The sequence below is a fragment of the Pectinophora gossypiella genome, chromosome 27 (assembly GCF_024362695.1).
Source record: "Pectinophora gossypiella chromosome 27, ilPecGoss1.1, whole genome shotgun sequence".
NCBI lineage: Eukaryota > Metazoa > Arthropoda > Insecta > Lepidoptera > Gelechiidae > Pectinophora > Pectinophora gossypiella.
In genome coordinates, this window is record NC_065430.1 from 539353 (window position 1) to 557320 (window position 17968).

Genomic DNA, 17968 nt, shown 5'->3' on the forward strand with positions numbered 1-17968 from the left:
ATCTTCAAAAACTATTCTTATGATGGTGAGAGTTTTAAAAAAAATCTCAATATTATTATTCTACACCATATCACTAAAAATAAGCAATAGAAATGATATTCTTTTTCTATATTTTCAAAAATAAGTTAACATAACGGAAATATTGTGTGTGGATGAGCCAATTTTTTCTTGAAACTTGACTTGTGACCCAGTCTTCTAATTCAGTGTAAAAAAAAATGGCGATCAAAATACATTGGTGACTCTACATCTGAAAATTTAATTTTCATTAGTTTTGTATGTTAGCTAATTTGGATATAGAATTTCTGATTTCTAAAATGGCGGAAAATGCAATATTACTTATCTAAAGGAACTTTTATCTATTTGTGTCAATATCAAGTATTTTTATATACATTGTTTCTTAATATTTCAATTAAGATGTTCAAATATCTCATTAGCAGAGCAATGTATGTGGAAATATTTCTATAATTTCTACTTAATTCTTGTTGAATTTATTTTTAAATCTAATTTGTTGTATAACTTGCCAAAAATATAAGAAATCTTGTGATATTAACTAAATGAAATTACGTAGGAAGATGTAGTACCGATGATGATTTATCTGCATTTTTGACGTCTGTTTCCTACTTAACATCTCCCTAACGGGGGGTCAGACTGATATAGTTAGGAATTCGGACTTACCTACTTGTCGGTACCACATTTTTCTAAAAATCTTGTAAAGAAGCATTTTTATCAATTTTTGACATTGTATAACTTAAGTCTTGTTTTTATTCGATTGTGAGTTTGGGGCGGTCTGTCCGATCAGTACAAAAAGCAAATCCGGTTGGTCAGTTCTGCGTCAAGCTCACAGTTGGACTTTGAGTTAAATTTACGTACCTTGACTAACAATTTCTTGCATATTTCACCTACAAAATCTTCATAAAACGTTCTTGTAATATGCCAGAAAGTGTACACTTCTCATTGAGGCATGCCTGTGCGGTTACTGAGACTAATTGTACAAAAAGTTTCAGATAACTGTACTGGGGAAGTCGGGCCTCGCTTTCGATGTGCAGCTAACTTCATGCTGTTAACGGCAACATGAAGTTGGTTCAGACGGAGACGGCCTGTCATTCTGTGGTTATAGTAAGATCTAAGCATAGAAATAAGCGTAGAATGTTCTGTGATGTACAAATTGATACTTTATGGAAATTTGCGACAGTTTTTACAATTAGTTTGTAATATACTTTTAAGTGAAGATGTGAGCGCCATGCGCTGGTAGTCCGCAGCATCCCAGTCCCCCCCTTTCCCATCCTGATTCCTGTCCCCACCCTGGGCTCTCCGGAGCCCACCCAAATGGTTCACAAGTCTCAATGGTAAACATCGATATACCAACAAGGTAAGCTCGTCACTCTTCACGAGTGGAGCTTTCTTTTTCAGCAGAAGAAAAACTAAGAAGAAACAAGAAAAGAATTAAGAAGAAAGCAAGATTGAAGAAATTCAGAAAAATCAAGAAGACGGAAAGCTTATAGTATAAGCTTATCTCAGTCTCCAAATTTCATTCATCATCATCACTAATTTAAGAGCCACGCTCTTGTCGGTGTAGGTTTCCCTCTTGCCTTCTGCCCCCATTTCATTTCAAAACTTTAATTTCATTGCTTCTTTCGCAAAAGGCCAACTGCGCAGAATACCTAACAGCAAAATCTCATAAAGACAACTTTAGTAATCACTTTCCTCACGACTATCCCAATTGGGGTTGTCAGAGGTACATCCACCGCCAAAATAAGTGCCCACACCTCACCGAGCTTTCTGTTAGACCAACGTGATAGGTGAGCCGTATCGCCGTCTATAATGGTCGAGCTAACTGTATTGTTAGTGAAAACTGCACTTCATTTCTTATCCATTTTCTAGAACACACATTACCCACTTTAAAAAATCATTCTCCTAATGTAAATATCCAGATTATCTCCTGAATCTCTGGGCTATGCCCATACAAATATTTCTGAAAGAGTTTCCGATAAATATATCGATATTTATGCTCCGCTCTGAGGGTAGAGCTTGTCTCTCTTAGTTCAAGACAACAGCAAAAAGATTAATTTCAAGAAGAATGAAATCTTGGAGATGAAGCATGCATGAAGAACAGGTAAGAATGTAATTATAAAATTATATGACAATATTAATCATCATCATCAGCCCATTAACGTCTCCACTGCTAGGGCACGGGCCTTCCCTATGGATGGATAGGGAGATCGGGCCTTAAACCATCACGCGGGCCCAGTGCGGATTGGTGGTTATTAACGACTGCTAATGCAGTTTTTCTTGCAGCTTCTTTTCCCCAGCTATACAGAGGTTGTGACAAGCTGCAGTAGTTTTAGGCGGACGAGACGTTCGTTATGTAAAAAATGACGATTTAAAGTGTAACTATGTTACCTACTGAATAAAGATAAAATAATTTATAATCAAAACCATTAAAATCTTCTATTTAGACACTGTAGGTATTTAGGTCAAGTTTACGTAGACCTTATCGAGTACAATTTAAATTTATCGCGCCTCTTAACTGCTTACGTGACTTCACCATCGAACTTTCAAGAAATAACAGCGTTTTTTGCGTCATAGTCTTTCTAGCTCTATCGTTTTTGCGATATAATGACTAAGATTGAGAAGGATATGGTAAGTTGATTTGGATAGAGCGGATGAAGGATAATAGAATTGCGAAAGCGGTATATAAAGCAAAAGTTGATGGTAGGGTTGGCTGAGGAAGACCCAAGGACGTACATTGACCAAATTGGAGATGTCCTTATAAAAGGTTCAGTACGATCTACTCTGAACCGACGTGCGTGTATGAAACGATTGATGAAGGTGGAGGAAGCAAGAGAAGTGTGTCAGGATCGAAGCAAATGGAATTCCATAGTTTCTGCTTACCCCGGTGGGAAATAGGGGTGAGTTTATGTATGTTTTCGGGTATTTTATTTTTTGGAGGGTGAGATGACGTCATCTGGGCTAACCTTGAAGTGATACCGTTTTGTTATAAGTAGGTACCATGACTTGAGCCATGTCCAGGGCCTTTGGCGGCTCAATAACCCTGACACCAGGGTTGATGAGGTTGGTAATCTACCTCACAACCCACACGATAGAAAAAGAAGCGATTAAGTGTGAAACGGTAACGAACACAGAGATTTTCTTTCCAATTTATTTTTTAATGGCTACTTGATACCTTAGTCAAATGAATTACTTTTTACGAAAAGTTAAAACGAAAATTTTCTTTGGAGTTTGTGTGGAAATACTGTCCTGTGACGTCATGAATGAAAGCGGTCAAACGTCGTACTCATTGTTACTTAATTCATAAATAAAATTAAAATTGTTTTTTGATCATCTTCGACTGACTTTTATTTCTAGTTTAATTAGCATTTTATTATTGATCTTTGAGCCAGTCAAATTACCCTATTAATAAAAACGGTTCTTTTTAAAGAGGCCCTAAGTTAATCGCTTCAACAAAAAGAATAAAAAATATGGCGGACATTGGTTGTTTGTGCGTCATAGTGAGTCAAATGATTATTATGACCTACTTTGACCACGTGGTTTTAAGGCCACATTGAATCTTTGTTGGTTAGAATAGAAAACAGTTTATGTAACAGCCGAATAAGGCCTATAGGTCGTTATTTAAATACTGCTCTTTCTTATACGTAACTAGCTTTTGCCCGCGACTTCGTCCGCGTGGCGTTATAAAAGAGAGATCTTTGTGTGTGTGGGAGTGCATGTCAAATTTCAAGCATCTAACTTAAGCAGTTTAGATTTTTTCATACAACAATTTTTTCCCGCTAACTCCCATTTTTCAAAATACAGCCATAACTAAACTTTATATTTACTAAGGTATGCATGCATGCATGCTAGATTGAAAACATCTACTCGTATCTTACGCGGTTTAGATTTTTTCATACAAATGTTTTTTCCCGCTAACTCCCGTTCTCGTGGGAATTTTGCAATATCCTGTTGCAACTAAGCTTTAAGTTTACTATGGTACCTGTATGCCAAATTTCAAGAGTAACTTAAGTGGTTTAGATTTTTCATACAAAAGGGTTGTCCCGCTAATTCCCGTTCCCGTGGAAATTTCGGGAATTCCTTTCTTAGTGCACCTCTACGGTACCTAAGCTACGTCCCTTCCAAATTTCAAGTGCCTACGTTTAGCCGTTTAGGCTGTGCGTTGATATGTCAGTCAGTGAGTCAGTCAGTTTCTCCTTTTATATTATATTTAAAAAAAAAAAAACTATTTCCAGACTACAGTCCATAATAATGTATTTAGATAGATTGGGTAGTTTCCTAAGTCAATAATAAATTATGAAATTCTGATTAAGTACTAAATAAAGACAGATCTAGGCGACAAAAAACATTTTCTTTTTCTCTTTTAACTTATTTAAAAACATTTTCTTTTTCTCTTTTAACCTACTTACGAATTTTAATAAAGAAAAATATAATAATAAGCGACATTTTGATAAGGCATATTAATGACTAGCTTTTGCCCGCGACTTCGTCCGCGTTTTCGTCGTTTTTCGTAAAAAAGTAGCATGATATGTCCTTCCTCAGGGTTCAGTGGTTTTGATGTGACATACAGTTCAACTTTCGTATTTTAGTAGGAAAATATAATATATCAATCCACAATACTGTTAAAAAATATCGCAATAAGGAACCGTAGAATATTATTATTAATAGCTTTGCCTCGTATTAATGATAATGATAAAACGAACAAAACAGAGTGAGTGAGTTTCGTTGTGTGTACTGTAATTATGTTATTCTCATTCTTATCAGCTGTGTAGCCGTTTAACCGACCTCTAAGATAACCTATTTTTTTAGATTAAAAAATATCGCTAAAATATATCACAGAATAAATAATAGAGCTATATATACCTACAGGCTTAGTGACATGTAACGAATACTGAGGGGGATGATTCAAATCATAATTCTGAGTTAAAATCAAGTGGAATTTTCGCAAAATTAATGTTTTTATTTTTAATATTATTTTCTATTCTATACTTTTTCGAAGGAAAATTCCATAAGATATTGTCACAGAATAATGAGTTGAATCATCCCTCTCAGTATTCGTTACGATGTCAGTTACGCACTTACTCCCGATACAAGTACATACTATAGCTTTACAAGTAGTCATGAGCAATATAATGTACCCGCTTTAGGACTCTGTCGCACTAACATATTTGACATTTAGTGAGACTTACAGTTCAATTTAAAAAAAAAGTTAATGTGACATGGTACCAAAGTGTATACATAGTAATGCTCGTGCGTGACCGTTCATAGTAGAATCTGCAATTCATAACGACGTCATATTTCGTCACGCCACACGCCTTGCGCGGAGGTCAGCGGATAGTGAGGCAATGCCACTTACTGATATTATATTTAACTCTGGCCTTTTTTCATGGTTCAGAATAACATCACGCCTGTTAAATAAACAGTTTTCATCTCGAGCTCCTCCGTGCTTCGGAAGGCACGTTAAGCCGTTGGTCCCGGCTGCATTAGCGGTCGTTAATAACCATCAATCCGCACTGGGCCCCCGTGGTGGTTTAAGGCCCGATCTCCCTATCCATCCACAGGGAAGGCCCGTGCCCCAGCAGTGGGGACGTTAATGGGCTGATGATGATGATGAGGTTGTCATAATTATAAAATTTATGTTTTTGTAGGTGTTTTTGGTCTATCACAGAAATGACATGTAACCAGGAGGTCTTAAGTGCAACCAGTTAATTTATTACTTTGCAAGAAACTGATTGGACTTTGCAGCTTATCGGGACCTAACTTAAAACAATAAAAATAAATAAATTAAAGAATATATATTATTATGCATTTCACCCGGGTTATTCATTCATTCATCTGTCAATCATCCGCCCTTTCCTTTTCGGTGGATAAGAAATAACTTGAAATTAAATTAGATAGTGTGCACAGGAGTAATAAAAATCACTTTTTTTAACAAAGCAAAATGTATTCTTAGGTTCAACTTCAACTTTATGGTTGTATGGCAACCGGTCGTCATAGAGACAATATTCTTAGGTTATTTTGATTTTAAGTAGAATTTTCATTGTTAATATTATCATTGTCCACTATTGAGAACACGATACGCGTATCAGCTCTAGTTTCGGTAGCTGCTACTTGGCTCGTATTGGTTATATCTTGACTGGTATCTACCACAGCACTAGCATATACTTCCTTCTCGTTTCCCGCGCTTTCCTCTTGACTGTCATTTTCTTTCTCGATTCCCGCGATTTTCTTTTCACTGTCATTTAAATTATATTTTAATTTTTCCACCATGATTTTATTTATGATTTCCATTTGCAATTTAGTACTTGTATATTTTGGGAAGTTTCTTAGTAAAGACGCTACGTAGGAGCCGAATTTTTCCAATTCATCATTGTGAGTGTTATTTTGTAAAATAGACAAATTGTTTGGCTTAAATTCTTCGTTTGATGAATACGAAGGCGACCTTTTACGTTGTCTCCACTTCGGCGTTTGCGCATTGGACTTGGGTGTTCGAGAAAACCGCGTGTTATATCTTCGTTTTTTCGTATTGCTTGGTTTGAAGTCGGAATCTTCTTCTTCTAAGTAAACAACATCTGTGAATACGTCGCCTTGCTCGTAGTCGCCTTCATTCAACTGTGAAACAGAGAAAGCTACATTAATGGCTTCCTTTTTCATGAACTTACCGATGGGAAATAGGCTAGTTTCCAACTAGTTAAATCAGTTACTTTTTACGAAACGTCAAAACACGAAGCGTCATAGAAAAACGTGGTAAATGTATTACATTTTTCTTGATTAAAATTCATAAATAACTTCAGAAATAAGAAAATGTTTTTTGTTTGTTTTAGATATGTCTTTATTTAGTAATCAGAATTTCATAGTTTATCTTGAACCTACTATTCGACCCAATTCCAGCGATAATCAACTCAGAATCATGGCCTGAATCCTCAGAAAGTTTTCATTACGGTGTCCCAGTCTGTATATTCTCTTTGGAATGAGAAATGAGACTAGTGAGGAAAGCCAAAGAGAATTTAGTTTTTTTTATTATTATTTAAAAAAAGAACGGATTATTACGTACATTGATTACGTAAGTACAGTGAGTTTATGCACGTATATATGTTGTATTTAGGGAAGCTAAGGTACCTTTCGGTCATACTGATGCTGCTCCACCAGATGCGACCTCTTCTCCTCGGGAGGCACGATCACGCCGCACACAGTGCACCGGAACTCACCGCCGGACTCCTCGAAGTGTGTCGATACCTCGTCATCTGTTGGCGAATAAACAAAAATGGCTAGTATATGTATAAATATCACTAAGGTAACAGGATGTCCCGTCACTATCCGCGAGACATTAGTATAGAATAAGGAAATTTTAAATAATCTTTTATTTTTATATTTATTTGTGGTCACGTAAACCAATTTTAGTCTGTGCCTGCTTATAATGACAATAGTTTATAATATAAGTATAGGTTTAAGTTTATAAACAATCTTCTTGTAACATTTCCAGTTTTTTTTATAATGTGTGTTTTTTTTATAATATATATATATTTTTATATAAGTACTTTAAGCCTAGCATTGTATCGTTGGTTTTGTTACTGTTCTCATCAAGTTCTACAATTTGTTTTATTTGTGGTATCCTGTGATTGGCGAACAAACATTGTACTTACTGTAATTATTCTTAGTTAATTAATAAGCTGTTGGATATCCTCAATAAATAAATAATATTACGTATAGAACGGCAACTCCGCTCCCCACCAGCGGCTGAGCTAGGTTTGCCTCACCCCGCCGGGGTCTTACTTTAGTCTTCAATCGTATGGCGTCAGACGTCACACACACAGATGTGTGTGTACGATAACGTCAATGTGTAGTGTCTGTGTAAGTTATAAAAATAAATGTTGCTTGATATTTGGATTGGTTTTGTAAGGAATTATGTTGCTTGAAACAGCTCCACACAAACCCGCTGTGCAGCTGTTTTGTTTGGAGTACGCTATACCCTCTCCGGTTGATTGAGAGGAGGCCTGTTCCCGACGGGGCGTATATAGGCTGATTATGTGTATTTATGTGTTACTACTTAAATTTCTTCTCTTTGTTTTGATGTAATAATTCTTCACTATATAGGCGATAGTATCAGGAATTATTGAGGACAGAAGAGGCAAGATGATCGGACACCTAATAAGACACGACGAATTCATTAAAAACATCATAGAAGGACAGCTAGAAGGAAAGAGAGGAAGGGGAAGACCAAGAAGAGCGTACATGGAACAGATTTAAGAAAAGGTTAACGTCGTGTCTTATAGGGAAGTCAAGGAATTGGCCTTTGATAGACTGGAATGGAAAATGCTACACCGACAAGAGCGTGGCTCTTAAATTGATGATGATGATCAGGAATTCAATATGATACACATCTCGCGTGCGTTTTGATTGATAAAATCTGTGTGAATCGCAACTTCTCGCGCACTAGACACGCGACATAACTTAATTGGAAATTAGAATCGTGTGAAACTAACCTTGTGCTAGTGATGTACGTTAGGTACCGAGAATGTTCCGAAAGTGAGAATGTTCCCGTTGGAAAAACTCTTTAATAGTAAGAACACTGGCTGCTTCTCTTTTTCAAATTGTTCTATCTTTTACTCTTATCTGCCTTCTTCTGTCGTGTGGGTAATGTGGAGTACCAACCTCATCAACCCTGGTGTCAGGGTTACTATTGACCCGCCAAAGGTCCCTGACATGGCTCATGTAACGACTACTTACATCAATAAGTAGTAACCGGTACCAACGGCTCTTTCGAAGCACGGATCATCTTACTTTCGAACAGGTGATCAGCCTGTAATGTCCTAACCAAACTAGGAATCACAGTGATTTTTGTGATGTCCCCACCGGGATTCGAACCCGGGGCCTCCGGGATAGTGAGCCCAATGCTCAACTACTACCACAGAGGCTGGCATGGTTAGGTAATAAAGTTCTTTTTACATAAGTTTTGTGCCTTTTTATTGCTGGGAATTAGTGATGTGCCGGATCGTTAAAAATGTATATCCGCGGATACGGATCTGAATACGGATATTTAGTGTAAAGATCCGCGGATACGGATCTTTATTTTCTTATTCGATATTATTCGATTGGTGTCGCGGCGCGGCGGCGCCCGCGACCTTGAAACGATGGTTGACGTCTTCGCTCGCCGCAACGTCAGGCAGGACACGTTTTATTGTTATAAAAGTGATATTTTATCTTGCTTTCATTACAAAGATCTACCTATCTAAATGTTTGCAATATAAAGATTTCAAATATTTGATTTTAAGAAATAAAAACAATCTGAATGGCATTTTATAGTTTTTTATTTAATAATTCTACTCAATCACCTGAAAAAGATCCGTAAAAGATCCACGTGAAAAGTAACGGACACGGTTTTTTCTTTTATCTCGGATATCCGCGGATACGGATATTCGGAACATCACTACTGGGAATATTCCCAGAGTAGGAAAATTTAATATTCACGGCAACAGCACTTCATCGCTTGTGAGGGTCGGAACTGTCCCCAGGGGACTTAGAATTTATTTATTAATAAAAAACACTCTTAAATAAAGAGAAAATTAAATCAAATAAAACTGATGAAGCTGACTAACGTACTCTCTGAAGTACAGTCATGGGCAATATAATGTACCCTTTATACTATTTGACATTTGGGGCCGTCCATTAATCATGTGATGTTTTTTTTTACTTTTTTAACCCCCCACCCTCTTGGCGATACATGGTGAGGTTCATGACTACAACCCCCCCCATATCCCGTGTATTTTTAGTACCTACCAAAATAATTGCACGAAACGCCGGTTTTTCCGTTCAGTATCGCGCGTTTACCAAAAAATAAATACTCGTGATATATTACTACACCCCCCCCTTATGATATTTCGTGATTTTTTCATGGACCCCTCCCCCCTCTCGAGCCTCGCATGATTTATGGACGGCCCCTTTAGTGAGACTTACAGTTCAATTTGTCAAAAAAAGTTAATGTGACATGGTACCAAAGTATACATATTAATGCTCGTGACCGTACGCATCATTTTACTTTCGGACAATCGGGTGATCAACTTTTAATGTCCCAACCAACAACCTTAGGGTGAAAGAAGTTTATGCATTGAAGCGCGGGATGGTGCAACACAAAAAAAAAGAAAAAAAAAAAAAAAAAGAAGGTACCAGATTCGAACCCGGTACCTCAAGATCGTGAGCCCACTCTCACCACACTGGACCACTGACGCCGTTAGCCCATCTTACACTACACTCGACATAGGATATACAAATAACCTCCTTCTTCTTAAAGTCGGTTAAAAAAAACAACAAAATTTGAATTCAGTTAATTTATTTAGCTGGCGCCCCTTCGACCGCGACCGCGACGAAGTCTTGGCTGTCATCGTGAACTATTACTTCGTACGCGTTATTTTTATCTGTTACACTCTCAACACTCAATATTTGCTTCACAAAATCAGCTTGCAACCTACTAGAAGTTTCCTTTGGCAGCTTTCTTAGCAACGAAGCTATATACTTCCCGAAATGGTCAAAGGAATCGCTGTGTTTTTTTACATATCTGTTAATGAAAGTAACTTCTTCCTCGGAACTGCTACTGTACGTGTTATTTCGTACGCGTTTCTTTGTACTAGGTTTACGATTTTTCTGTGATTCTTCGAGCGATTCGAAGTCTTCCAAATACACGGTATCCATTTCTAATGTGTCATTCTGAAAAAAATAAATTCGTTAATAACATAACATAGCATAAGATCACGACAATATCCCAATTGGGGTGGTCAGAGGTACATCCATCGCAAGACGAACTAAGCCACACCTCACTTTCTGTTACCACCAACGTGATAGGTGGTGTAGATGTTTCGCCGTCAATAATGGTCATGGGCGGATCCAGGGGGAAGGGTGTGTGTGTGTACGTGCGTATGTGTGTGTGGGTGTGTGTGTGTGTGTGTGTATGTGTACGTGCGTATGCATTAGTGTGCGCGTGTGTGTGTATAACGTGTATTTTGTGTGTGTGTGTGTGTTTGTGGTGTGTGCGTGCGCGTTAGTGTGTGTGTGTATGTACGTGCGAGCGCATGAGTGCGTGTGTGTGTGTGTGCGCGTGTATGTGTATAACGTGTATTTTGTGTGTATTTGAGTGGTGTGTGTGTGTTTGTGGTGTGTGTGCGCACGTGAGTGTGTGTGTGTGGTGTGTGTATAACGTGTATTTTGTGTGTATTTGAGTGGTGTGTGTGTGTGTGTTTGTGGTGTGTGTGCGCACGTGAGTGTGTGTGTGTGGTGTGTGTATAACGTGTATTTTGTGTGTATTTGAGTGGTGTGTGTGTGTGTGTTTGTGGTGTGTGTGCGCACGTGAGTGTGTGTGTGTGGTGTGTGTATAACGTGTATTTTGTGTGTATTTGAGTGGTGTGTGTGTGTGTGTGTGTTTGTGGCGTGTGTGCGCGCATGAGTGTGTGTGTGTGGTGTGTGTATAACGTGTATTTTGTGTGTCTGTGTGTGTGTGTGTGGCGACAGTTTGGGTCTGGATCCGCTCCTGGTAATGGTCGAGCCAACTGAAAACTGCACTTAACCATGCATAAGCTCACAACTACATCCCAATTGGGGTAGTCAGAGGACATCCATCGCAAGTTGAACTAAGTACCCACACCTCACTGAGCTTTCTGTTAGACCAACGTGATAGGTGAGCCGTATCGCCGTCTATAATGGTCGAGCCAACTGTGTGACATATCACAGCACAGTCATGTAGGCCGATCACTCAAATATCTGAGTTGTTGTAACCAAGTTTTCAACAGTTTAAAACAATTTGTTTGGGATTTAAAATGGCAACATTTTGTTTAAAACGTTTTAAATCGGTTGTTTTACATAGGTACGGTCACGAGTACTAATACGTCACTTTGAAACCATGTCACATAACTATTTTGACAAATTATACCGTAAGTTTCATTAAATGTTAAATATGAGAGTGCGACAGGGTTCTAAAGTGGGTACAAGATATTGCTCATGACTGTATATCTATTGACCTTACGTTTCAAAGCTCACCTGATTCTCAACATCATCGTTGGCGTTCATGTCATCATCATCATCATCATCCAACTTGGTACCAGCTTCCACTTCATATAACTCTCCACCGGAAGACAGAAGGATTCTTTTGCGCTAAAAATGTTTTTAAGTAAATAAGAAACGGCCTCCGTGGCCCAGTGGTTGAGCGTTCTGCTCACGATCCGGAGATCCCAGGTTCGAATCTCGGTGGGGACAAATCTCAAAAATCACTTTGTGATCCCTAGTTTGGTTAGGACTTGTCATGACTCATGTAACGACTACGTACATCAGTAAGTAGTAACCGGGACCAACGGCTTAACGTGCCTTCCGAAGCACGGATCGTCTTACTTTCGGTCAATCAGTTGATCAGCCTGTGTCCTTACCAAACTGGGGATCACAATGTGGTTTTTGTGATATGTCCCCATCGGGATTCGAAGCCAGGACCTCCGGATCGTGAACCCAACGCTCAACCACTGAGGCAGTTTTCACGATTTGTGAAATAAAGTACTTGTATGCTTAACTCCTTACCCCGTCTTCTCTGACAGGGATCTTGACATTGGGATGTTTTCTCTCTAGATGCTTCTTCAAGTTGGTGAGTGTGGTGCTGTGCGACAGCAGTTTCTTGCAGATCATACATTGGGACAGCTTGGCATCAGGGTCCACGCATTTGAAGTACAGCCATACTATGGAGCGTTGGGCGCGGGAAACTGATGTATCTACCTTGCTGAAAGAAAAAGGTCTTATAAGCTCACGACTGCATCCCAATTAGGAATTCTCCAGGCCACGTTCCAAAAAAAAGAAAAAATATATAGATAGCGGTCTAGTTGGGGGAGGCCTATGCCCAGCAGTGGGCGTCGTACGGCTGATGATGATGTTTCTTTTTTCGGGAACGTAACCTAGGATATTCCTTTCTGGGCTAGTCGGTTTAGGCGCATAATGACAGAAACGCAAAATGTCAGATGGCGTGAAATGCCGGTTTCGCAGAATGACAGATTCGCAAAGGAGAGTTTCTCAAAATGACAGATTCGGCTGTATATAATGGTCGAGCCAACTGTGTTAGTGGTAACTGCTTCTTCTTCTAATCCTTTTATGCCCTGTTGGGTTGTAGGGCTCGAATAACAGATGTCCACTCCTCGAAATCTTTTTTTTTAATGGAAACTGCACTTGAAGTAAATTAATAACTCATTGGTATATCATCATCATCATCATGTCGTCCAAACCGTATCCGGCGACGGCGACTCCTAAATATCTATCCCGGGTCGTTGTTGTGGTGGGCTCTGATGTGGCTGGCGAAACCGAACTTCGACTTGAAGGTTCGGTCACACGGCACACAATAAAGCTGGCCTGACGAATTGAGTGTGTAGTTATAGGAGGGTTTCGGCCGAGTCTTCCGTATTTGGCGCTTTGCGTCGAGATCTTGTAAAAGCTTTTCTTCAAACAAATTCACGCTATTGTGAACGATGCGGCGCCATTCCGGTCTAAGACGAGCACGAATCAGCACGATCCTCCCAACTAACAGTTGATTCGTTATAACTCATGCATATACTAACTACCTACTTACTATCTTACTTATTATTATTGTCACTTTGTGAGACTGTCCTTTGTTTGGTAAGGACTTTTCAGGCTTGAATCACCTGATTGTCCGAATAGTAAGATGATTCCGTGCTTCGGAGGGCACGTTAAGCCGTTGGTCCCGGCTATTAGCCGTAAAAACACCTCCACCAACCCGCATTGGAGCAGCGTGGTGGAGCATGCTCCGTACCCCCTCCGGTTGATTGAGAGGAGGCCTGTGCCCAGCAGAGGGACATTATATTTATGTATACATGTATGTAACACCCTGTACACTAATTAACCACCAACCTGTCTTCATGGTGGTCGTCCCCGGGGTCCTCTTCACCGTCACTGGTCCGTGGTCTTATATTGTGTTTCCTGCGAGCATGCTTCATTAAGTTGGACACTGATGTCCGGTACGAGCACAGTGCCCCACACAGGTTGCAGCGGGCCACTTTCCGTTCATCATCTTTGATCTCAAAGTATTCCCATGCTTCACTGGACTTACCACGGCCTCTGCTTTCTGATAGGTGCGCGAGACTGTATGGAAAGTCAAGGGTTAGGTTAGGTTAGATCGGCATCCGCCGGCGGGGACGCGGTTGTGTGCCATTGCGTTCCCGTATCCCCGCCACACGGCGGCAAGGAGGAACACCGTTGGGTTTTAGTGGGTATACCGGGTGGCGACACCCGGGGAGTCCCACATAACCACGTCGTCCCCCCGGGCGGCGTGGTATGCGTAACACATTTCCCAACGTAAAAAAAAAGGTTAGGTTAGATCCTGTCAATCATTTCTTTTATATCTAATTTTTATCGAGGCTTGACCTCCGCGGCCCAGTGGTTGAGCGTTGGGCTCACGATCCGGAGGTCCCGGGTTCCATTCCCGGTGGGGACATATCACAAAAATTACTTTGTGGTCCCTAGTTTGGTTAGGATATTACAGGCTGATCACCTGATTGTTCGAAAGTACGATGATCCGTGCTTCGGAAGGCACGTTAAGCCGTTGGTCCCGGCTGCATTAGCAGTCGTTAATAACCATCAATCCGCACTGGCCCCGCATGATGGTTTAAGGCCTGATCTCCCTATACATCCATAGAGAAAGCCCATGCCCCAGCAGTGGGGACGTTAATGGGCTGATGATGATGATGATGACATTAGAAATAAAGCAACCAATGCCACCATCTTCCATAGTACTCAGCGCCCAAGAACATCCTTCTTTTTGAGTCTCTTCACCCTGTTGCTAGCTCCCAACAGCATAGTTGCTACGGGATTTGGATGGTTACTCAACCGTTCCTTATGCATTTTGTTGTATTTTTCAATTTCATCTGTGATCGTTGGGATGTCTAGGTCAATACCTAACTCGTACACATCAATATGTGCCTCTGAGTTACGAATAACCCAGGGCGCCGCCAACTTTAAACTTCTTTTCTTTTTACTCTATTATGGATTCAGACCATGAAGACCTTGACCTGGAAAGTACCTCATAGGAAAAGATAAAAATGACTCACCTGACATCCTCATCATCAGTCCCTTTATAGTCTTCATCATCAGAACCTTTACCAAAGTCAATGGAGTGCTTCGACTTCAGGTGCGACGACAGTTTGCTTAATGAAGTCTTGAATGAGAACTGGTCGAGGCACAGTCTACAAGACGCTACCTTCTCATCTTCATCCTTAGTATCAAAATATTCCCATATCTCGCTTTTTATATTTTGTTTTGTTTCCCTGTGGACAATGTTTTTGTTTAGTTTGTTATCGGATGTTTCTATCTTCATGTGGGTTGTGAGGTAGTTTACCAACCCCATCTAGCCTGGTGTCAAGGATACTACTGACCCGCCAAAGGCCGCTGATTTGGCTCATGTAACAACTGCTAACTTATATCAGTAAGTAACCAGGACCAATGGCATAATGTGCCTTCAAAAGCACATATTATACTACTTTCGGACAAGCAGGTGATCAGCCTGTAATGTCCTAACCAAATGGGTTCACAAAGTGATTTGTGTGATATGTGCCCACCGGGATTCGAACCCGGGACCTACGGATCGTGAGCCCAAGGCTCAACCACTAGACCACTGAGGCCACCTACTATTATCCGAAAGGAAAATGGCTCGAGCCGATGCACCCTGAAGCAGTCATTATTCAATGTGATCCCATGGCCTCCTCCTCAACCCAGACTTTGGACTCCCTCTCTCCTCCTCACCCTTGGGAATCCCTCAAATAATTTAAGGGGTTATAAATCATAGATACTCCACAAACAATGGAATACAACCTTGTCGCAATAACATATTCGACATTCAGTGAGACTATGGATTCCATTCATCAAATGAATTAACGCGACAAGGTTCTAAGAGTATTTGCTAGTGTAGTATGTTTACGATTGTAAATACCAAAGTTTTATAGGTTATACTCACTCCTTATCTTCATTTTCCGTGTCCCCTTCTGTCCCATCCTCATCGCCTTTGAGCTCACTCCTCGTGTACCCATGTTTACCCCTCAAATGCTTCATCAAATTGCTCACAGACGTTCTGTACGAAAATGATGCGTGACAATGGTTACATGTAGCTATCCCCTTTTCCTTGTCTTTAATCTCAAAATGTACCCACGCCAGGCTCGTCCGCGGCCTCCCTTCGCTAAAAGACACATTTCACAATTCACAAATATTGAAAATACACAGTAAATATGCACTTGATACCAGTGGCGCGAAATAGTTATTAACAAATAGTGACAAGTTTGTAGTAGCAAGTATTTTACGCGTTAGTATTCAATAATGTAACAAATACGTACCGATACGACGCCATGTTACTTTACTGACGCGTCGAGTGAGCACAGTGTGGCCAACTTTGCTTCGTAATCCACCAGAAAACCAACAAAAAAATTATGCCAGATGACAATAAAAAAACACTTTGAAAATAAAACAACAATAATTATTGTAATTTATATTTAAAAAATGAAATTTATTGCGTTACGTAGTAAAGGTTTTTATCAAGGCAGTATTTTTCGGAAACATTGGCTTTTTGCCAGATTTTTGTTTAACCAAACCTTGGTTATTTATTTTTTTACTCTACACTATGTGTTAATACGTAACTGCAGCATTTTAAATCACATTTTAAACCAGCACGGACTATGAGAATTGAAGATAGCAAAAACGTCATTCTGTACGTACGCTGTCTAAATCGCCAAATCTAGTAGAATTTCACCGAGGTGGCAACACCGGTTGAGCGAGGCGGAGCGTTCCGTTTCTCTTGGTTTCTCGCTGTTCAACGACTCACTTCGAGTTGCGCAACGCTGAATATTTTCGTCTCACTCGCCCTTATACACTTTCAAAACGAACAAAACGAGATAAAAATAACCGATATACGTTGTTCTTACCCTATAGTAACAGTTACATTCATTCGTAAAGTAATTTATGCGGAACGTTTTAATAGTTTGATGAACACTATCTATTATTTATAGAACACTGTTTGTTTTGTTTTTTATAGTGATGGGCACATGATAATAATAACCGGTTTGGATAAATTAACCGTTTCATTTGATGTACCTAATTAAAATATTTCCGGTAACTTTCAACATTTTTATAATATTGAACGCTTTTGCTTATAATGTTATTTTTTCACATAGGTACGTACCTAGTTTTCAAAAAAAAAAACTGATAACTTATTTATCTCACCTAACTCACTTTTCAAACTCTGCTAAATAAGTGACTGCTAGCACATCACCTTCACTAACCTTGATCTGATGTGATGGAGAATGCTCCATAGCAATTATAACAAACCCCTACGAGATTGAAAGGATGCCTGTGTGGCGGGAATCTGTTTATATTAGGTCCCTACTTATAGTCTTCGCCTCTCGTGTGGTTTGTGAGACCAATGCTATGATTATAGATGTAAACAACCGATTTAAAACGTTTTAAACCAAATGTTGCCGTTTTAAACCCCAAAGAAATCGGTTTAAATTGTTGAAATAAAATTGTTGAATAAAAGAACTGTTATAAACTTCATTAGGCCCTGCGCAGACGACAGACTATCCGTGACGCACTTTTTAGTCTGTGAAAATATAACCTATGCAATTATATGCAGTAACGCGCCGGACTTTTTGCGCGTCGTGTGCGTTACTGCATATTATATGCAGTCGTCTGCGCAGGGCCTTATGGGCAATTTTTGGTCTGCTTCATTATAATTAGTTTATAGAATAACAATAGAAAGTACCCACGACGGACTAACTAGAACTAAATATATCAATAACAGTATTACACACATTCAAAAATTCTTTACACAGTTTATAAGCACTCCGTTATATCCCTACCTCGGTAAAATCAAGAAAATGTAGTTATGAATAAGAAAAACATAAGTAGTCATCAACAGCAGCCGTTTTAAACCGAAAAAATGGTT

At 39.5% G+C, this 17968-nt stretch overlaps 2 protein-coding genes across 2 annotated transcripts in view; both read right to left on the reverse strand.

Moving 5' to 3' along the window:
- Positions 1-5836: 5836 nt before the first annotated feature.
- LOC126378783 (uncharacterized) overlaps positions 5837-17968 on the reverse strand; it is a 40408-nt gene continuing 28276 nt past the window's right edge. Inside the window, exons 2-3 of the mRNA XM_050027180.1 lie at positions 7129-7253; positions 5837-6621 (exon numbers count right to left, since the gene is read on the reverse strand). Coding sequence (XP_049883137.1) covers positions 6034-6621; positions 7129-7253 — 713 coding nt within the window. The 3' untranslated portion in view covers positions 5837-6033. The remainder of the gene's footprint in view (positions 6622-7128; positions 7254-17968) is intronic.
- Positions 10320-16492, reverse strand: LOC126378780 (uncharacterized). The gene is made up of 7 exons (XM_050027174.1): positions 16365-16492; positions 15992-16210; positions 15090-15305; positions 13894-14124; positions 12562-12757; positions 12034-12147; positions 10320-10710 (listed from the first exon to the last, which is right to left on the reverse strand). Exons 1-7 carry the CDS (start codon positions 16376-16378, stop codon positions 10336-10338), a joined length of 1365 nt encoding a protein of 454 aa, XP_049883131.1. The 5' UTR covers positions 16379-16492; the 3' UTR covers positions 10320-10335.